General features: G+C 44.7%; 1 protein-coding gene across 2 annotated transcripts in view; it reads left to right on the top strand.

Moving 5' to 3' along the window:
- GCN1 (GCN1 activator of EIF2AK4) overlaps positions 1–20,418 on the top strand; it is a 728,660-nt gene that overhangs the window by 208,769 nt on the left and 499,473 nt on the right. For both annotated transcript variants that reach the window (XM_078667658.1, XM_078667659.1), the window contains exon 15: positions 625–777. In XM_078667658.1, coding sequence (XP_078523784.1) covers positions 625–777 — 153 coding nt within the window. The remainder of the gene's footprint in view (positions 1–624; positions 778–20,418) is intronic.

Genomic DNA, 20,418 nt, shown 5'->3' with positions numbered 1-20,418 from the left:
CATATCGACTTTTCACTTTGTTCTGCACCAAAACACGCAGCCTGCAAAGGCAGTGTGTGTGTAAAGGTACAGGACCTCCAAAGGTGGCATAATAAGTGCTGCAGCCCTTAGAGGTCTTCCCTGGTCCCAGTGCCCTGGGTACCTGAGGTACCATTTACCTGGGGCTGACCTGTGGCCAGAGATGACAATTGGATTTGGGGAAAGAACACAGGCCCTGGGAACCTGATTGGCAGGGACCCTGATTGGCAGGGACCCAGGGCACATCAAGTAAAAAGTGCATCAGTAGTCTGGCAAAAAAAGGGGGGGGGCGGGTTACAGCAACAGAAACCCACGTTCCTACAGACTTGTTAAAGAATATACTTTCCAACAGAGGCAATGAGTATGATCATGTTGCTCTTATATACCTTTTTTCGTTTTTTACCACCCTGTGTTACAAACTAATTGCTTTCTTGTTCTCAATCTAGTGGAGGCTATGACCAGGTCACTTCATATTCCTTGTATGTTTTTTGTTCAGGTGCACTTCCGCAGTAATTTGTCATGAATAGTTTTATATTTACCCATGATAGAGACATGACCTTTCTGACTGGTTAATTCTTGTTCACCTGGATACATTTCTTTGCCTAGGTGACACGCTCCAGCAGGCCCAGGAACTGCTGCCAATGCTAGTGCAAACTGTGGAAAAGGCATCTTCCCAGACCACACAAGTTCCCATAGTGACAGAAGGTCTGGCTGCAGCAGTATTGGTCTGCCGGATGTCTGTGGCTGATCTCCAGAGTGGTAAGGCTGCCCCCTTAAGACTGGTTATTAGTACCATTGCTTGATTTTGTTCTTGTCTGTCCTGTTGGTTATATCTCTCTTAAGTGCATAGATCCATTGTTTCCATGTCTCACCTTGTGGAATTTTTTCTGATATTTCTCCATGCGTCAAGAGGTGGCACCATCAGACTGAGTGGCAGTATTGCACTGCTCCCAGAAGTGACGGCAGAAAATACAAGCATTGAAAATGCAATAGGTCTTGCCCTCGTTTAAGTAATTCTTTTTGTAATTAGGTGGCTTTTTACCTTCGCTTTTATTAGTGTTTTTCAAACTTTCACGTACATAACATGCATATGTGTATATGTGTGCATGAATTTATATTTGCATTGATATAGATAGGCAGATGTGTGTATATATATATATATGTTTTACCTATTGTGCATTATCGCTGCTACTAGTGGAGAATATGTCCTCAGAAATTTGGAAGCTGTCCAGGTACTTTGCATTAGCACTTTATAGCACTCTCCATGACTTTTAAGTCTGCACATATTACTGGGCATTGTATGAACATGTGGGGCTCCACATGGGTACTTGCCACAACAGTAGGGTTCCTTTGACAAAAGTACTATACTGATATGATTACTAGAACTCGAACATCACAGAAAATCGCACTTTAACCGACAATGAATTTTAATTGTTTTTTTTGTCTTAAATCGAAAACACTTTTTTTGGTTTAACTCACTTTCAATTTATCATCACCAAATATTTATTTTGCACGTTTTTTTATGTCTATAATTAGTCATCTAAAATATTAATGCTGAAAATATACTCCAGCATACTACAATTCATAAATGCATTCGCAGATATTTAAGTAAAACTTGAGTGGTTCTTAGGGAGCTAACTCTTCTATTTCCATCTTATTTGTAGTTTGGCCTGTATTGGTAGATTGTATATAAACGTGTGTCAGGTGATTACCTGTGTCATGTGATCAAGCGCTCTGTGAAGCGCGAAACGCGTCGTGATGACTATGGGAACATTACTTGCTGAATAAATCATCTTTGCACTGAATTTTGGGTTCGAGTCCGTTTTTGCCAGCTGACTGAGAGCTCTGCGCTATACCGGATTATTCCTGGAATGTGAAAGCCGTTTCTTCCTCTTGACGGCTTTTCGACGAACCCCCTCTCAACTAAAGGGCCGCAGCGATATCAAGAGGATTGTTTTCCTTCGGAAACCGCCAAGGATCTCCGGAAGGAGAAGGACTGCGGAACCCCCCTGACTAATTGAATCTACACGGAATACCGGAAGACGAACCGGGACGCGGCTGTATCGGAGGAAACAGCAGGGTTCTGTTGAACGTCTGAGGTACATGTTAAGGATTGTAAAGTTGTATATACAGGGGGTGAGAGGTTGTGCAAGGCTTACACACTAATCGGGATACTAAAGAACTTCTGAAAACCCGTCGTGTGCACATTTAAAGCCCTAATTGAAGCAGCGTAATTGTTAGTGTTTTCCCGCCATGTCATCTGACACAGTTCAAGAAAGAGAGAGTGCGGCTTTAAAAATGTTCGATGAAAAACAATCGGAACCACCAAAGGAGATTGCTGCAGCAAATATAAATAAGGAGTCGAGCAGTTCCATCAAAGATAAATTCAAACTCTTGGAGAAAAAAAGCCGCGCTGAACAGAGCAAATGGTGGGAGGCGCGATCATTAAAAATTTACCTAGATGTAAATCGAGTGCCGCGTGGGTTGCGCAGTCTTTTAGCGCCCACATATGACAAACCAAACCCCACCTTAATGCGCGAATGGGCTGACTGCAACCTTGAAAATTCCAAAAGACTTATGGTAATTTTAGTCAAACATGCAGAATTGGACAGAACCGAACTGTTGGAGGAAATTAATAAAATTGACGAAGAAATCGAAGCCCTTAACGATGTGGATGAAGCGACTAAACTAAGAAAGGAAATGTGCATCAGATTAAAAAAAGAGGAAGACATCATTAAGAATCGTAAAACCTATAAATTCTTTAGAGACAAGACTGATTATGAGACAGGCCAAATTTTTACTTTCTCTAGTAAATACGAGGTCCTAAGGACAAATAAACAAGCAAACAAACAAGGAACTACCACTACCAAAAAAACGAATACTACCACTGAAAAAAATGCTACTGGATCATCCATGTCTGAGGAGAGTTCCAATCCTGATAGTGACCAGGAGAAGGATGAACAGGCAAGGGCAGCTGGACCTAAAAACACATTGGATGAAGAGCTGGCCCTTTTTTGCGAGGACAGAAGACAAACCTTGCGACCTCGGACAAGACAACAACACTACGCCGCGCAAAAAACATCAAACGACGAGAGCGGAGAAAAGCAAATAAACACAGGCGCAAATTGGAAAAACAAAAACAAAAAGAGAGGAGGGTGGAACAAAAAGTAATCGCTCCCATGGATGTTGATAAAACCATTGTCAACCTCGCTGACATAGAACTCAGTGAAAGAGAGAAAGAAATTCTGAGCCTGGGCCTAACCTATTGTCCAAAAAGAGATTTTAATTATGTCAATATGAGATTGGATGTCTACAAAAGTACTAGAAAACTTAAACTTAAAAAATATTTTACTATGAACAAATTTGAAAATGCACAAACACCTCTTCCAACAAATAAAGAAAACAGCGCCAGCCAAGCAACAGTGGCACTAATGGGAGAACTGGCAGAAATGTGGGGGTCAAGTACACCCTACGACAATGAACAAACTGTATCTTTGTCTGGTAGTGAAAGTCTCAATGCATCTGCAGACCAACGGATAAAGAAACCTCTAACTAGTTTCAGAGCGAAGTCTACATATACTCCCATCATGCTCAAGGACTCCATAGATTTATTTCACGAACAAGTCACCAACCAATTGAAAGATCTGAATACCAGAATACACAGAGGCAAACATAAATATGATAAAGAAATAGCGGACTACAGGGCCCTTATCTCCAAACTACAGAGCAATCGAAATGTAATCATCAGAGCATCAGATAAGGGTGGGAACATCGTGTTACTCCAGAGAGAAATGTATGTGAAGGAAGCACTTCTACAACTAAATGACAGAGTGTGTTATACCAGATTCTCTAGTGCAGAACTTAAAAATATGTACTCAAACTGCTATAAGAATCTTTCCAAATGGAAATCAAAAGGTCTTATCACCAAACAGGAGCACAAATTCCTACTAAATGATTACCCTGTGGTACCGACTATATACTTTTTGCCCAAGCTGCATAAAAATCCCACAAACCCCCCGGGACGTCCTATTATTTCAGCTAGGAACAGCTGTCTGGAACACATGTCTCAGTATGTAGATTTTTTCTTGCAGGGGGAGGTCAAAAAACTCCCATCACACGTCAGCGTTACTAGTGATTTTTTGAACAAGATAAAAAATATCCAGTGGCAGGAAAACTACATACTTATTGCTCTGGACGTCTGCTCGTTGTATACTAGCATCGTACACACTGATGGACTAAATGCTCTTGACTACTACCTACAGAGATCCCTACCCAATATGCCTGAGCCTAGGATAATGTTGTTGGAAATGGTCAAAATGTGTTTGAATAACAACGTTTTCATGTTTAATAATCTATGTACAGGCAGTTGCGGGGTGTGGCCATGGGGGCCAGCTTCTCCCCCAGCTACGCATGTCTCCACATGGGCTGGTGGGAGGAGATGGTCCTCATGGATTCACACGCAACAACTATGCGGGCCCAGGTAGTTACCTGGCTACGCTTTATTAATGATCTCTTTGTGATCTGGAAGGGGGATATGTCATCAGCAGAAAATTTTATCTCTGACCTCAACAACAACAGTCTAAACCTCCAGTTCACAGCCACATTGAGCAAATCGTCCATTAAATTTCTTGATACTGAGGTGTTTATAGAACAGGATAAGATAGAGACTAGATTACATCGCAAGACAACAGCCGGTAACTCTACTCTTCACGCTACCAGTTCCCACATTAAGCACCTCATAAACAGCATTCCCTATGGCGAGATGCTACGCCTTAAAAGGATACACAGCAGGCAAACTGATCTAGATTTGGCACAGAGGGACAGCAAAACAAGATTTCTGGCCAGAGGGTATTCCCCCAAAATCATAGATGCAGCAATCTTAAAAGCTAATCAGAAAGACAGATCTATTCTATTGGTTGGTAACTCGTCTCTAATAACAGCCTCTGAGGATACCGCCATTACAAATTGTGAATTCAGATTTATTGTACAGTACAATGCCCAATATAAGGAGATAGCTAAAATCATCTGTAAAAACTGGCCATTAGTCCTGAGTGACCCAGTGATAGGGAGGGATCTCCCTAAGAGACCCAGTATAACGTACAGTAGAGGGCAGTCGATGAGGGATGAACTGGTCAAAACCAGCCCTGAGGTACTGAAAGAGTCAACTTGGTACCTAACCCATGCAGGCTTTTACAATTGTAAAGTCTGCAAAGCATGCCAACAAGCTATCAACAAAAAGAGCTACCATTCCCCCTTTGACAGCAGGGAACATAAAATCACCAAATTATTAACATGCAAGACGGAATTTGCCGTCTACGTGTTAATATGTCCCTGTAATCTGCTGTACGTTGGGAGCACCAAGCTCCCAGTACACAAAAGAATTTTGCAGCACCTTCGGGCAATTGGGAATCAGGATAACACTTATCCTGTAGCGAGGCATTTTAAGTTAAAACACAACTCCAGAAGTAGTGACCTCAGATATTATGTGATTGATTGTGTACAGGCCAGTAGGAGAGGAGGCAACAGAGAAGACAAACTACGCCGCCTCGAGACGCAATATATCATTGAGCTTAATACCAAGCATCCCTCAGGTTTAAATATCACAGAGGATTTATACACCTGCCTATGACAAAAATGTACAGATAATATGAATATCCCTTAACATATAATATACTCAAGTACCTTATGGGCCTCCTCAACATACAGAAATATTTTAGATTATTTATGTCCTTTTGTACTTTTTTACCATACATATCAAATAATTGTTATTTCAACAAATCTATTTATTTGAAGATTTTAGGCATGTGATCCATACTCATTTATTTGAGCCTTTTTATATAAAAACAACCATTTTAAGGTTTTTATAGGTTCATGTATGAATTAGGAATGGTCTTATGTCTTTTAAATCACTGGGCCATCTTTGGTATACTGTACAAATGATTTTACATGAATGATGTTATATATTTTTCTCTAGTACTGTACATACTGTCCATGCTATCACTGGTAGGACGACAAGCACTTGGGCAATATCATGTATTTTACAGAGATTATTTTTTTACCTATTGTGCATTATCGCTGCTACTAGTGGAGAATATGTCCTCAGAAATTTGGAAGCTGTCCAGGTACTTTGCATTAGCACTTTATAGCACTCTCCATGACTTTTAAGTCTGCACATATTACTGGGCATTGTATGAACATGTGGGGCTCCACATGGGTACTTGCCACAACAGTAGGGTTCCTTTGACAAAAGTACTATACTGATATGATTACTAGAACTCGAACATCACAGAAAATCGCACTTTAACCGACAATGAATTTTAATTGGTTTTTTTGTCTTCAATCGAAAACACTTTTTTTGGTTTAACTCACTTTCAATTTATCATCACCAAATATTTATTTTGCACGTTTTTTTATGTCTATAATTAGTCATCTAAAATATTAATGCTGAAAATATACTCCAGCATACTACAATTCATAAATGCATTCGCAGATATTTAAGTAAAACTTGAGTGGTTCTTAGGGAGCTAACTCTTCTATTTCCATCTTCTTTGTAGTTTGGCCTGTATTGGTAGATTGTATTTAAACGTGTCAGGTGATTACCTGTGTCATGTGATCAAGCGCTCTGTGAAGCGCGAAACGCGTCGTGATGACTATGGGAACATTACTTGCTGAATAAATCATCTTTGCACTGAATTTTGGGTTCGAGTCCGTTTTTGCCAGCTGACTGAGAGCTCTGCGCTATACCGGATTATTCCTGGAATATATATATGTTTATATATGTATGTGTGTGTATATATATATATATATATATATATATATATGTATATATATATACATAAATGCATATATATGTATGTGTATATGTTCTGTGTGCGTAAAGAGGTATAGAGCGGTAGAGAGAAGTGGAGAGTGAGTAGTAGAGTTGTAGCGAGTGAGTTGTAGCGAGCAGAGTAGTAAAGAGCAGTAGAGTAGTAGAGAGTAAAGTGAGTAGTAGAGTACTAGAGTAGCAGCGACTGAGTAGTAGAGTGAGTAGAGTGAGCAGTAGAGAGTAGTAGAGTGAGTAGTAGAGAGTGAGTACTAGAGAGTAGTAGCGAGAGAGTAGTAGAGAGTGAATAGTAGAGAGTACTATTATTAATAGTAGAGGAGCGACCCTTGACCCTGCTTGCTGGTCAGGCCGCTCTCCACGCCACATAGCACCTCCTGTGTGTCCACGCCTCTTCCCTGCTGCTGCCGCAAGTACGCCGCTCCTCCTCATCGCTCTGTGCCCATGATTGCTTCACCTGTATCTGTGGTATTTGTTGCCTGCTTCTCTCCACTTTCCTTTTGTGCCCCTTTATTGTATCACCTGTGTTTGTGCTGAACCCCCTGTTTTTGCCTTTTGTATCCCGTTTTCCCGCTTCCGCCGCTGTGGCCCCGCACCCTCGCTCGCCCCGCCTCCCAGCTGCTCCTCCCTCCCACCTCCCCATATAGGGAGGCCGCTGTGCGGCCGCACACTGGCGCGTAGAAGGCGCGCCTAAGGCAAGCCCATCTGCGCCTGTCCTCACCTGGCCATAACCCCTGGCCCCCGCGAACACCACAATGCCCGACTCCGCTACGATGCTAGCACCCTCCACGCACTCAACCCCGGACAAAAACACACCTGCTACCAGGCCACCCCGAAGCGCACCCCAGGACCCGGCCCACCAAACCGCCAGCCAAAGAACGCAACTACCTCAGATGCATCCTCCTCAACACCCGCTCGGCCCGCGAACACGCCATCGAACTCTGGGAGCTTCTCGACTCTATCTCCCCAGACGTCGCCTTCCTGACGGAGACCTGGCTGAACCCCACCTCAGCCCCCGAAATCGCCATAGCCATCCGGAAGGCTACAAGATCACCCGCAGGGACCGTACCAACGACGTTGGAGGAGGAATCGCTAACGTACACAGAAACATCCTCAGAGTCTCGACCAACACCGACGTCACCCTCAGCAGCGCCGAACACATGCACAGATCCAGATCCACACCGACTCCAACACCACCCTCAGAGTAACTCTCTGATATACTGACCCCCCGGACCCCAACCACAGTTCAGCGACTCCATCGCCGACTTCATCAGCACACACACCCTCGCCACCATGGACTACATCCTCCTCGGGGACCTGAACTTCCACCTCGAGAACAACAACACCATCTCGACAACCTTGCCAACCTCGGACTCAGACAGCTCGTGACAACACCCACCCACGCGGCCGGCCACACGCTCGACCCTATCTTCACCGCAAGCCCCCACGTCACCTTCAACCACACACCGGACCCCACTGCACCGACCACCACTGCATCCACTTCACCTTCAGGAAGCCCACCACGTACCCCCGCACCCAACAGATGCCTCGCCGCTGCTGGAGCAAAGACTAGCTAACCACCACCCTTGCCCAGAAACCACCCACCAACCGACCCGGACACCCCTGCCCGCAACCTTAGACAATGGATCGACAACTGCACCAACATCCTCGCCCCGCTCAAGACACCCTAAAACTGCCACACCAGCAAGAAAGCCACCTGGTTCACCGAGGACCTCCAGGCCTCCAAACGAACATGCCAAAAACTGGAGAAGAATTGCTTCAGCGAACGAACACCGGACAACTACGCAGCCCACAAGAACGCCACTCGCAGACACCATCAACTCATCAGGGCCGCCAAGGGGGCCTCGTTCCAAGACCGCCTAGATAACAATGCACACAACAGCAAAGAGCTCTTCAACATCGTGAAGGAACTCTCCAACCCCAGCCGCAACACCAACAACATCCCGCCTTCGCAAGACCTGTGCGACTCGCTGGCCACCTTCTTCCACCGCAACATCACCGACATCCACGAAAGCTTCAATGCCACACCTGCCCCGACAACCACCGCCCCTATGACCATCACCTGCACCGACCGCCTGCTCTTCTGGACCAGCATCAACGACGAGGACACCGGCAAGATCATGCACACCATCCACTCTGGATCACCGTTAGACCCGTGCCCTCACCACATCTTCAACAAAGCCTGCACAGCCATCACCCCCCATCTCCCGAAAGTAATCAACCTCTCCTTCGAGACAGCAGCCTACCCGGAAAACTGGAAGCATGCCGAGATCAACGCCTTACTCAAGAAACCTAAGGCGGACCTCAAGAACTTCCGACCCATCTCCCTGCTCCCGTTCCCGGCAAAGGTCACCGAGAAAATCGTCAACAAACAACTGACCTGCTACCTCAAGGAGAACAGCATCCTGGACCCGTCCCAGTCCGGGTTCCGCAGCAACCACAGCACCGAAACCGCCCTTATTGTCGCCACTGATGACATCAGGTCCCTGCTTGACAACGGAGAAACAGCGGCCCTCATCCTCCTGGACCTGTCAGCCGCCTTCGACGCGGTCTGCCACAGCACACTACGAACACTCCTACACGACGCTGGGATCCAAGAGAAGGCCCTGGACTGGACCACATCCTTCCTCTCTGGAAGAGCTCAGAGCGTCTTCCTCCCCTCCCAATTCTGCCCCAATGCCACCGAGATCATCTGCGGCGTACCCCAGGGCTCTTCCCTCAGCCCGACGCTGTTCAACATCTACATGGCACCCCTTGCCCAGGTCGCCCTACAGCACGACCTCAACATCATCTCCTACGCAGAAGACACCCAGCTGATCCTCTCCCTCAACAAAGACCCTCACACCACCAAAACCAACTTCCACGAAGGAATGAAGGCCGTCGCAGATTGGATGAGGAACAGCCGACTGAAGCTGAACTCAGACAAAATGGCGGTCCTCATCCTCGGCTCCACCCCTTCAACCTGGGATGACTCCTGGTGGCCGACAACACTAGGAACAGCCCCGTCACCCACCGACCACGCACGCAACCTAGGGGTCATCCTCGACTCCACCCTCTCCATGACGAAGCAGGTCAACGTCGCCTCCTCATCATACTTCAACACCCTCCGAATGCTACGCAGGGTCTTCAAGTAAATCCCCACCGAAACTAGAAGAACAGTCACCCATGCCCGCGTCACCAGCAGGCTGGACTACTTAAATGCCCTCTGCGCAGGAACGTCGGGCGCCGCATCCAGAATGCCTCGGCATGTCTGATCCCCGACATCCCCCGCCACAGCCACATCACACCCCACCTGAGACCTGCACTGGCTCCCCGTGAACAAGAGGATAACCTTCAAGCTCCTCATCCACGCACACAAAGCTCTCCACAACACCGGCCCAGCATACCTCAACAAACGACTCAACTTCTACGCACCCCCACCCGCCAGCTCCACTCCGCCGGCCTCAACCTCACCACAGTCCCCCGCAAAGAAGAACGACTGCCGGTGGCAGATCCTTCTCCCATCTCGCCGCCAAGACCTGGAACACCCTCCCCACCAACCTACAGCAGACCCAAGACCTACTGACCTTCAGAAGACTCCTCAAGACCTGGCTCTTCGATCACTAGCAACAAACCCCCCTCCCCCCACCCCCCTGCCTTGAGAACCTCACGGGTATGTAGTGCGCGTTATAAGTGTCTTGATTGATTGATTGATAGTAGAAAGAGTATTAGAGAGTGAGAGAGTAGTAGAGAGTAAGGAGTAGAGAGTGGTAGAGCGTAGTAGAGAGTGAGTAGATAGAGAGTAGTAGAGAGTGAGCAGTAGCTAGTGAGTAGCCAGTGAGTAGAGAGTGAGTGGTAGAGAGTAGTAGAAGAGAGTAGTAGGAGTAAAAGAGTAGTAGTAGTTAGAAGTAATAGAGTAGTAGTAGTGAGTAGTAGAGAGTAGAGTGAGTAGTAGAGAGTAGTAGAGAGTGAGTAGTAGAGTATTAGAGAGTGAGTAGTACAGAGTAGAGCGAGTAGTACAGAGTAGAGAGTAAGGAGTAGAGAGTGGTAGAGCGTAGTAGAGAGTGAGTAGATAGAGAGTAGTAGAGAGTGAGTAGTAGCTAGTGAGTAGCCAGTGAGTAGAGAGTGAGTGGTAGAGAGTAGTAGAAGAGAGTAGTAGGAGTAAAAGAGTAGTAGTTAGAAGTAATAGAGTAGTAGTAGTGAGTAGTAGAGAGTAGAGTGAGTAGTAGAGAGTAGTAGAGAGTGAGTAGTAGAGAGTATTAGAGAGTGAGTAGTACAGAGTAGAGCGAGTAGTACAGAGTAGAGAGTAGTAGTAGAGAGTGAGCAGTACCAATCCACCAACCGGCTACCTCTCCAGTCACACATTGACGTACATGCTAGTCTTTGACTCTGTACAACTCTTGGCTGCGTTGATGATTGCGCCACACAGATACCAGATACATGCAGCACTAAGCATGTAAGGACCCGTAGTTTTACTTTCCCATTATAAGTACAGGTCTGCTAGACCCAGCAATCTTTCTGGTTATATATCAGTGGTATAATCCACAAAAAAATGTGTTCCCCTTGTAAAGCTTTGGTGAGCTTAACTTCTAATATAAGATGTTCGCCTCGAGGATGTACAAAGTACTATGTTTTGCACCTGGTGTTCACAGCAGGCCTTGTTGGAAGTCTCCCTCATGTGACATGGGTGCCAGTTGGCAGCAATGGCGTCTGATTGGTTTTCACTGGCCCTCTTTGTACGATGTACAGCATTAAATCATGAGTGGAAGCAGATTTGTTATTTCTCCCTTCCGCCTAGGATCCACATAGCCACGTATTCCTCATGCTTTTAATCTTTTAATTAGAAAAATGTCTGTCACAATCTTCTCACAACGGGACTGGATAGGAGGCGAGCGCTGCCCCCTCGGCCCTGTGATGCAAGCCGAGCTGGGTGACATCAGTGGCGTTTTGAAATCTGCCCGCCCTGTCACGCCTTTTATAAAGCCATGGCGGTCTTCCCGTAAAGAAGAAAGGGAATGGTCTGTGTACGGCTGGCATGACAGGAACAAGGGAGGTCTGCCGGGCTGGCGCGCCCTGCGCGCGCACCGAGTCGTTCTTTCACTTTAAACTGAGTATAAAGTGAAAGCACGTGTGTGAGAAGTTGGCCTGGTGTATGATGTTCACTATTCTAGTGAGCACATTGTACCAGTCCAAACAACCCTTATGGTGATTGGTTGTAAGTCAACCTTATAGACCAGCTATCCTAGGGGTAGCATGGACAAAATCAGTCTTAGGCTAAACTCAAGAGGGCATGTGAAGCCAGCTGTTTTACCATATGCAATCCTTTTAATACCAAATGAAAGGACACTACACAAGTTATATATTATAAAATATATGTATTTATTACTAGAATAATCCTCTGTACTCTTTGAGGGCAGAGGCACAAGCGTTTAAACAAATCACTTAATAACATACAAAAGTTGCACAATTATGGATTGGCCAGGTGGCCCTTAAAACCATATACTAAAATAGTGGTATAAGAACCACGTCACGAACAATGGTAAGGCCTAGGGCCTTGAGAATCGCTGGGGCTACACTGGACTAACAGAAGTTTGGACGTGGGAGGCCCACAGGTGCGAGTGCAGTTTCTAAAGGCACATGCGTGCACCATAGAAGTTAATGGTGCGTAAAAGTTAGAAAGTTGCAGATTTGGAAGTCTTCCGACTGGACTAGAACTTAACCACTTAAAACTAGGACACTAGAGGTGTAAACCACTACAGGAGCCCCGGAGTACTCGCGTTACCTCACCCACAGGAAGCGGGTGCATAGGTGTCAAAGTGCGTCTGGTTTCTTCGTGGAGTTCTATGGAGCCTGGAGGTAAAGATGCTGCAGGCGACCCGGAGAGAAGAGTCCAGTTGGATCCAAGGGTGGATCGAAGATGTAGTTAGACAAAAGGACCAAAGCAGCAGACCTGGTCATGCACAACGATTCATTTGTTTCCCAATTAATGGTGGGGCAAACACTTCTAACATCCGCTGCCGTAGGATGCGTAATTTACAAGAATATTGAGACAGAAAAAGAAGGTGCACTCTAAGAAAAATCAGTGTCAGGAGTTGCTTTTTTGTATAAATTCTTCTTTATTTTGAATTTCTTTCAAACATCATAGGCACAGCCAACGCGTTTCGTTCCACTCTTTGCCTTTTGGAACTTCGTCAGGGCTGTAATAATTATAAACATATATACACATAAATATTCAATTGACAAGACCAACAAAAAATTAAAAATACAACATTTTACAAAAAAATACATTTATACAATTATATTGCACATACAAAAACCCAAGGAGACACAAACTCAGAATGATACACCATATTTAAAAAAAAGGAGACCGCTAAAGTTGGTTACAATGTTTCTAATGTAGACAGAACAAGTGACTGCCATAATTGCATTGATATAATTATTAGAAAACATTATATATGTTGAAGGACTGCCATGACTTGCAGCAATTCTATTATTGTTAAATGAGATCATATAGATTAAAGGACAAATCAGACAAGTGTCGTAATGACCGTAGGTAATACCATATTCATAGTGCATAATAAATACCTGTTTAAAAACATTTACAAAACTTGCAATATCCTTTGAAACATACATAGTAAGACAGATACAGTAGAACAGGTCTGGATAGTGTCGTATTTACATTAAAATAATGCGAGCAAAAATGGATACATAGAAGGGATCAGTTAGTATGAGGGTTCTATCCTAATAAAGGATTACCCCCTAGTCTGCACAAAAAGGACTTAAACAAGAAGAGGAATAGAGTATTCCGTCCTAGGTCTTGAAGATAGGCCATAGTCACGAAGAGTGACGTGTTGCCCTAATAGAACCCCATTACCCAAACGTGAATTAAAAATGCTGTGTTGGGGAAACCTAAACAAAACATCAGTAAAAAAGGGGGAGATCAGTGTAGGTATATCTACAACCACCAAGTTATAGAGGCTCAAAAAACCAGTTGTGCTTACCAATAGATAATAAACTTGAGACTTCAAAGAAGTAAAGTTCGAAGTGCCACACAGTTCCACATATTACGCTGTACAGGCTGGACGTGCGTTCTAAATAAAGGAGAGCGAAAATGTATAGTAATTTAGACATACAAAAATCAACCCATTAATGGCCCATAAAGATAAAAAACCATGAGCCAAGGAATCTCGCGTCCATGGAACAACAAGTATTAGTGACCATCCTTTCCAAACATATTATCTAAACAACCGTCCATAGTAAGGACTTGAAGTAAGTTAGCTGTTTTACGGCTCTATGGTCCCAAACTGGGAACCATGTTATGACAGTACAATACTACTGCTCTCGCTCAATGTTTATGTACCTCATAAATAAGGATAGCGTATATCAGCCTGTGGGTCCTGGAGAAATCTTGTGTTTCACGCAGAAAGATTGAGAACCTATAGGAATCGCAAACAACTCAAATCAGTATATACTTAAAAAACATATAATTTTCAGAACGTGGCAAAAGCGGAAATTTAAATCACCAAAAATGGCACCGATTGTCATTCTTAGTTTCATGGAGCCTACTAAAACGAGTCTATACTATAATGAGTATAAGACTCAGAATGAGAAACTACTACGTTGGAACTTAGCGGATTGTTATTATGGTATGTAATTAATGGCCTCACACCCTAAATAAACCTGAATTAGCATAGGAAGTTTGATAATATGAAAACAAGTAAATTGCAACCGTACCCGTTTTCAAATTGTGCCAGCCTCTATTCGTTTTACAAACGTCGAGGTTCCCCGGAATGAAATCACAGACCAAGTGCTTGTGAGCAGTACCGGAAACTAAAGTCCAACGTGCCGAACCTAGGATAACAATTACAAAACCCCATCGAAATGTATGGTTAAAATATCAATAAGTATCAAAGAGTTCCCTCCCGTGTCCCTGTCTCTAGAACATACCTATGATAGGGTATCGGCTCTCAGATCCTCGGCGTGTGCGGCGTTCAGACCCAGACTTAACGATCTATGTAGATGGATCATGCATGAGAACGAGTGCAGGAGAGTTAGTAGCGGCCTATGCTGTGACCACTGATAAAGAAGTCATAGAGACACAGAAAATAGACACATTGTCAGCACAAGCAGCAGAGCTCATCGCTCTGACACAAGCCTGCATAAGAGCTAAGCACTTGAAAGTAAACATTTATACTGATTCGCAATATGCCTTTGGCGTTGTTCATGATTTCGGGGTCTTATGGAGGGAGAGAGGTTTCCTGACCTCCCATGGGACCAAGATTCAGCATGGCCAGCTTATTCAAGCCCTGTTAGAAGCCATACATTTACCTACAGCCATTTCTATCCTGAAGTGCAAAGCTCACACCAAAGTTACCGACACCATTTCCCAGGGTAATGACCTGGCAGATCGAACGGCTAGACTTACAGCCCAGACACCAACAGACACGACAAGGACAGAGGTACCATTACTGACAACATGTATGACAGTCAGGGATCCCACTCAAGACGTACTCGACATACAGACACATGCCACTGCAGATGAGATAAAGAAATGGACTGAACAAGGAGGGGTCCGGACTGACCAAGGTTGGATGACTAAGGGAAAAGGCACATGGTTTCTACCAGATTCTGTGGTACAAGTAATCATCAACACAGCACACAGTCCAGCACACTTGGGAGAAAAAGCAATGTTAGACAGCTTACAGAACATCTGGTTTAACAAGCACATGCGTGCCGCAGCGAAGAAGAAAGTGCGAACATGTATGATCTGTTGTCAGTTCAATCCAGGTAAAGGCATCCCGGTGGAACAAGGCGGATTTCATCGAAGATGTAGAGTACCTGAAAGCTTCTGGGTCACTAGCCAGTGACCAGGAAGGAACCAGGAAGGAACCAGGCAATGTCGGGCGCAATCAGGTGGTTGTCGAGGAGCTTGTCTCCGCTGCCACGTGGACCAGGAGGTATCGACGATGACCAGGAGCTGGATACGGGCTGTCCCACGAAGGCTCTCGCTGTCGGCAGTGTCGGTTCTCGAATCTGAGTCAACAGGCCTTGGCAAATGCAACCCACGCAGGAATCGAAGATGGCTTCTTACTCGGACCAGCAAGGTCTGAGGTGCCGCTCCTTTTCAGGGGAGCCAGGGCCAGTCTGGAGCAACCAGACCAGCAGTGTAGATTCGTAGGATCGTCGTCACAGAGGTCACTAGCCAACGGGCAAGTGACCGGACAGACGCGTCGAGCAGGAAAATGCAAAAGGGCCCCACGCAGCACTCTGTGAGTGTGGAGAGGTGATCTTCGGTGCAAAAGCTGCTCGGGGCTGGGGCTTCTCAATCCCCTATGCACAGCTTCGAGGGTGCCTCGGGAGCTGCACAGGAAGCACTTCGCTGGCTTTCCAAGATGGCCGGTCCCACGTCTCACGTCGCCTCCACGGGTCTCAGCTTTGCTGTGGCTGTGGATCGGGCTGTTGAGAGTCTGGGAGTCTTGTTCTTGTCGATCTGACGTTCAAGCTTCGGCGGGAGCAACGGCAAAGCAAACCTTGGAGCGCTTGATGGTGCCTGCTTGCACAAGGTGGTCACTCCTTGACCACAAGGGAGATTCTTCAGTCTTCTACGTCGAGTAGGATGTCGAAGGGTCCAGAGTTCTGTTTCAAAGTTTCAGTCAGGATTATCTAAAGTCTATGGACACAGCTCCTACCTTTATTCCAAATCAAGGGGCTGGATTACCTGCTAGGTCCCTCCTATGGGTGGGACCCAGGAAGGGGGTGGTTACACCCCTTTCCCTTTGTCCAGTTTCGCGACAGAGCTAGGGCTGGAGTGACCCAGCACCGGTTTGAACTGGGCTATGCATGGGACACCTTGTGTGCCCCAGGCAGTGTCTAGTTTCACTCAGCCCTCCCGGCCTCAATCCACTATCTCCTGTCTGGGGTGGTGTTAGCACCTCCCTGTGACAGGAAACCTTTTGTCCAGGCCTCCCCTGCCGGAGTTTCGGTCAGCAGCAGGAGGTCAGACTTGTGTCTGTGGCAGCAGCATCCATTTTGTGATGCTGAGACTCTGGTTAGTTTTAACAGCGTTTACTGTTAGCAACATGTCATCTCCCTCTAGAAGGGTGGAATGCTACCCCCGTCGCCAGAATTGGCGAGGGGGTAGTATTCCATAGCGTATGACACCTTACACGACATGTTTCGATAAAGCCAAACCAAAGATAGCATCTAAACGCGAGGATTATAATGCACTTAAGAGTATATGGTATGGCAATACCCTGGAACAGCTATAAGGACATGGTTCCGAAAGCTGCTGACAGGCTCAGCTCATGCTAGAGCACCATCTCACATCAAACCAAGCACTCTGCCCCCAGGATTGTTAAGGCCTGCCATAGGAGTGACATATAGGTGTATATGTGTCCAGATATAGGTTTAGACATAGGTATACTATATCTAAGCAAGGGGTGATTACACGACCTTGCCCCAGCTGAGTGATCAGCCAGTTGTGTCAGTTTGGATGGCCAGCTAGGGGTGGCAAAAGATATGCTGCAGCCCCTGGTAGGCCTTGGATGCACCTATGCCCTGGGTACCTATAGTACACTGTACAGGAGCTGATAAGGTGACTCAATATCCAATTAGTTATGTACCTAGGGTATATGGAGTCCATTTTACAGAGAGAGCAGATAGCCTGGGGCCCTGATTAGCTAGGGGTAACCATAGTCCGGGATCCACCTTCCTACAACGTGTGTTCAAAAAGATGGCGTTGGACTGTCCACTGTCCTTACATGTACACGCATGCTGTTAGGTTTGGACAAATAACTAGGGCAGCCATCTTTGTCTATCCCTGCGCGTGCAAGTATGGCTTTCGGAGAATCGATTCCAAAAGGTACTCGCAATAGCGAGAGCAGCGCATGCGCTGCTTTCTCTAGGCGAGACCTAAATATATATATATATATATATATATATATATATATATATATAATATATACATATAAATATATATATATATATGTGTGTGTGTATATGTGTGTGTATATATATATATATATATATATATATATATATTTATTCACTGAAAAAACCATAGGTTATAGACCATATATAGTTAGGAATTAGCATTTACAAAACCTTATTTTACTCACACAAAACCATTGAAATTCGCATATATAGTTAGTTGCACTAACTATATATCGCGCACCCGCAATCCACTGCTGATCATGTCACATATTACATCATTCATGACATGGTCAGTGACATCACTGATGACATCTCAAATGACATCACTGATGACATCTCAAATGACATCACTGATGACATCACTGATGACATCTCATTTGACATTACTGATCACATCACTGATGACATCATTCATGTGATCATGCGATGAACCTCTTCAGACTCTATTATAACCTTAGATACACTCAGTGTAAACAGACACTCACAGACTGTCACTCATCCATGGAGTTACTCACACACCAAGTCAGTCATGCAAAGAATCAAACACACCTCCATTTCCTCAACTATACAGTTATACACACCTTACTTATTCAAACATATACTAACACATATTTACTCTCTTATACAATCCCTGATACAAGTTCACAATGATCCATACAGCCACTCACATATTCACTGGCTCTTATGCACAGTTATTTATATATGTCAACTCTCACATGTACTGTGTTTTACATACGTACTTACTTTGACATGTAGCACTGAGATATCCATTCACTCACCAATACACTCATGCACACAGTCAACCGCCCATACAGCTGTTTCCACATGCACTTTTGAACCCATACATCTAGTGAATCAACTGCTCACACATCTATGCACAGTCATACACCTCCCAGCCACCCACACACACACACACTCAGTCTCCCATACAAATACTTGGGCAACCAATCAATAACCCATATAGTTACTCATATAGCTACTGATCAACACATGCAGCAGTTTACAGAACAACAGACATAATGATGCACAAATTAAGACAGTTTAGTCACTAACCCATGCACTCAGTGAGACACATTTAATCACTCTCATACAGTCAGTCATGCACCTACTAAATCCTTCATCCATACACTTATACATCCACTCATTCTTCAATATGTAAGACATATTTTAACTTTACAGAAACATACAGTCACTGGATGTTGTCATCAGTGATGTCATCAGTGATGTCATTTGAGATGTCATCAGTGATGTCATCAGTGATGTCACTGACCATGTCATGAATGATGTAATATGTGTCATGATCAGCAGTGGATTGCGGGTGCGCGATATATAGTTAGTGCAACTAACTATATATGCGAATTTCAATGGTTTTGTGTGAGTAAAATAAGGTTTTGTAAATGCTAATTCCTAACTATATATGGTCTATAACCTATGGTTTTTTCAGTGAATTTTCAAGGTTTTGTAAATGCTAATTCCTAACTATATATGGTCTATAACCTATGGTTTTTTCAGTGAATTTCAATGGTTTTTTAATAGCAAATATCAAAAGCTGTAAAATGTATTCTTCTTTTAAAGGAAAAATATATTTTATATGTATTTAATATAATTTTTTTATGTATATACATTTTTTGAGGGAACGAATTTATCAACTATCATGCTGAAGAAGAGTGTGGGGAAAAAAACCCAAAGAGGAGGACTAAGAGGAAAGAACAATCAGTTCAAAAATACAATTGCTTTAAAGCATGAAGTGCTTTTCCACACATTTACATTTAAATAACCCATATTAGAACATACAAAATATCTACAGAGGAGACGGTGTACATTGAATTTTAGACTCTTCATTGGTACCTACATGTTGGTACTTACATCACCCACACAACACAACAGCTCTATTCAGAGCTACCCTACCTCAAAGCACTCTAAAATATTATTTTACTTTTTCCCTTGGTTTTCCCCTTGTTACGCTTTCCGGAACGCTACCCGGTGCGCGGACCGGGCGCTAACCGTGCAAAAATTTGAAAAAAAAAGGTTTTTTATTTTTACATATATGGGCCTCTTCAGCCACCCTCAGAAAACCGAGGGGGTCAGGATATGTCTCCCGTGCCCCCTTATACCCATTCCCAACATTGTTTATCCTCCATCTTGTGACTAAATTCGTCCGAAACACAAGATGGCGGACTCCCGTTACGCTACCGGTGAGCTACCCGGTTCGCGTACCGGGTAGCGCTTCCACCGCGAAAAATCGAAAAAAATGTATTTTATGTTTTTGCCCCGCGGGGCCCTTTAATAGCCCCCACATCAATCCTAGGGGGTCAGGAGGGGTCTACCTTGCCCCTTTCATTCATTTCCCCCTTCGTTTATTTCCACCTCTTGTCTCTCGATCCTACCGAGAGACAAGATGGCGGCCGCTCCGGACTGTTTAGAATGTTGAGAGTCACCGGAGAGCCAATCCGCTTCTCCTCGCGAAGTTCCGTTACGCGTCTGGTACGCGAACGGGGGCGCTAACCGGGACGCTGTCACAGATATATATATTTTTTTGAACGTTAATTTCTCAAAATCCACTGGAGCACATATCTTGAGACCTAGCAAAGGCACATCGGGCAAACAGTCTCTACAATTTTGCCAAGTTTCATAGAAATCCATTC

This window comes from Lissotriton helveticus, chromosome 11 (assembly GCF_964261635.1).
Source record: "Lissotriton helveticus chromosome 11, aLisHel1.1, whole genome shotgun sequence".
NCBI classification, from domain to species: domain Eukaryota; kingdom Metazoa; phylum Chordata; class Amphibia; order Caudata; family Salamandridae; genus Lissotriton; species Lissotriton helveticus.
This window is presented reverse-complemented; position numbering and strand designations above follow the sequence as displayed.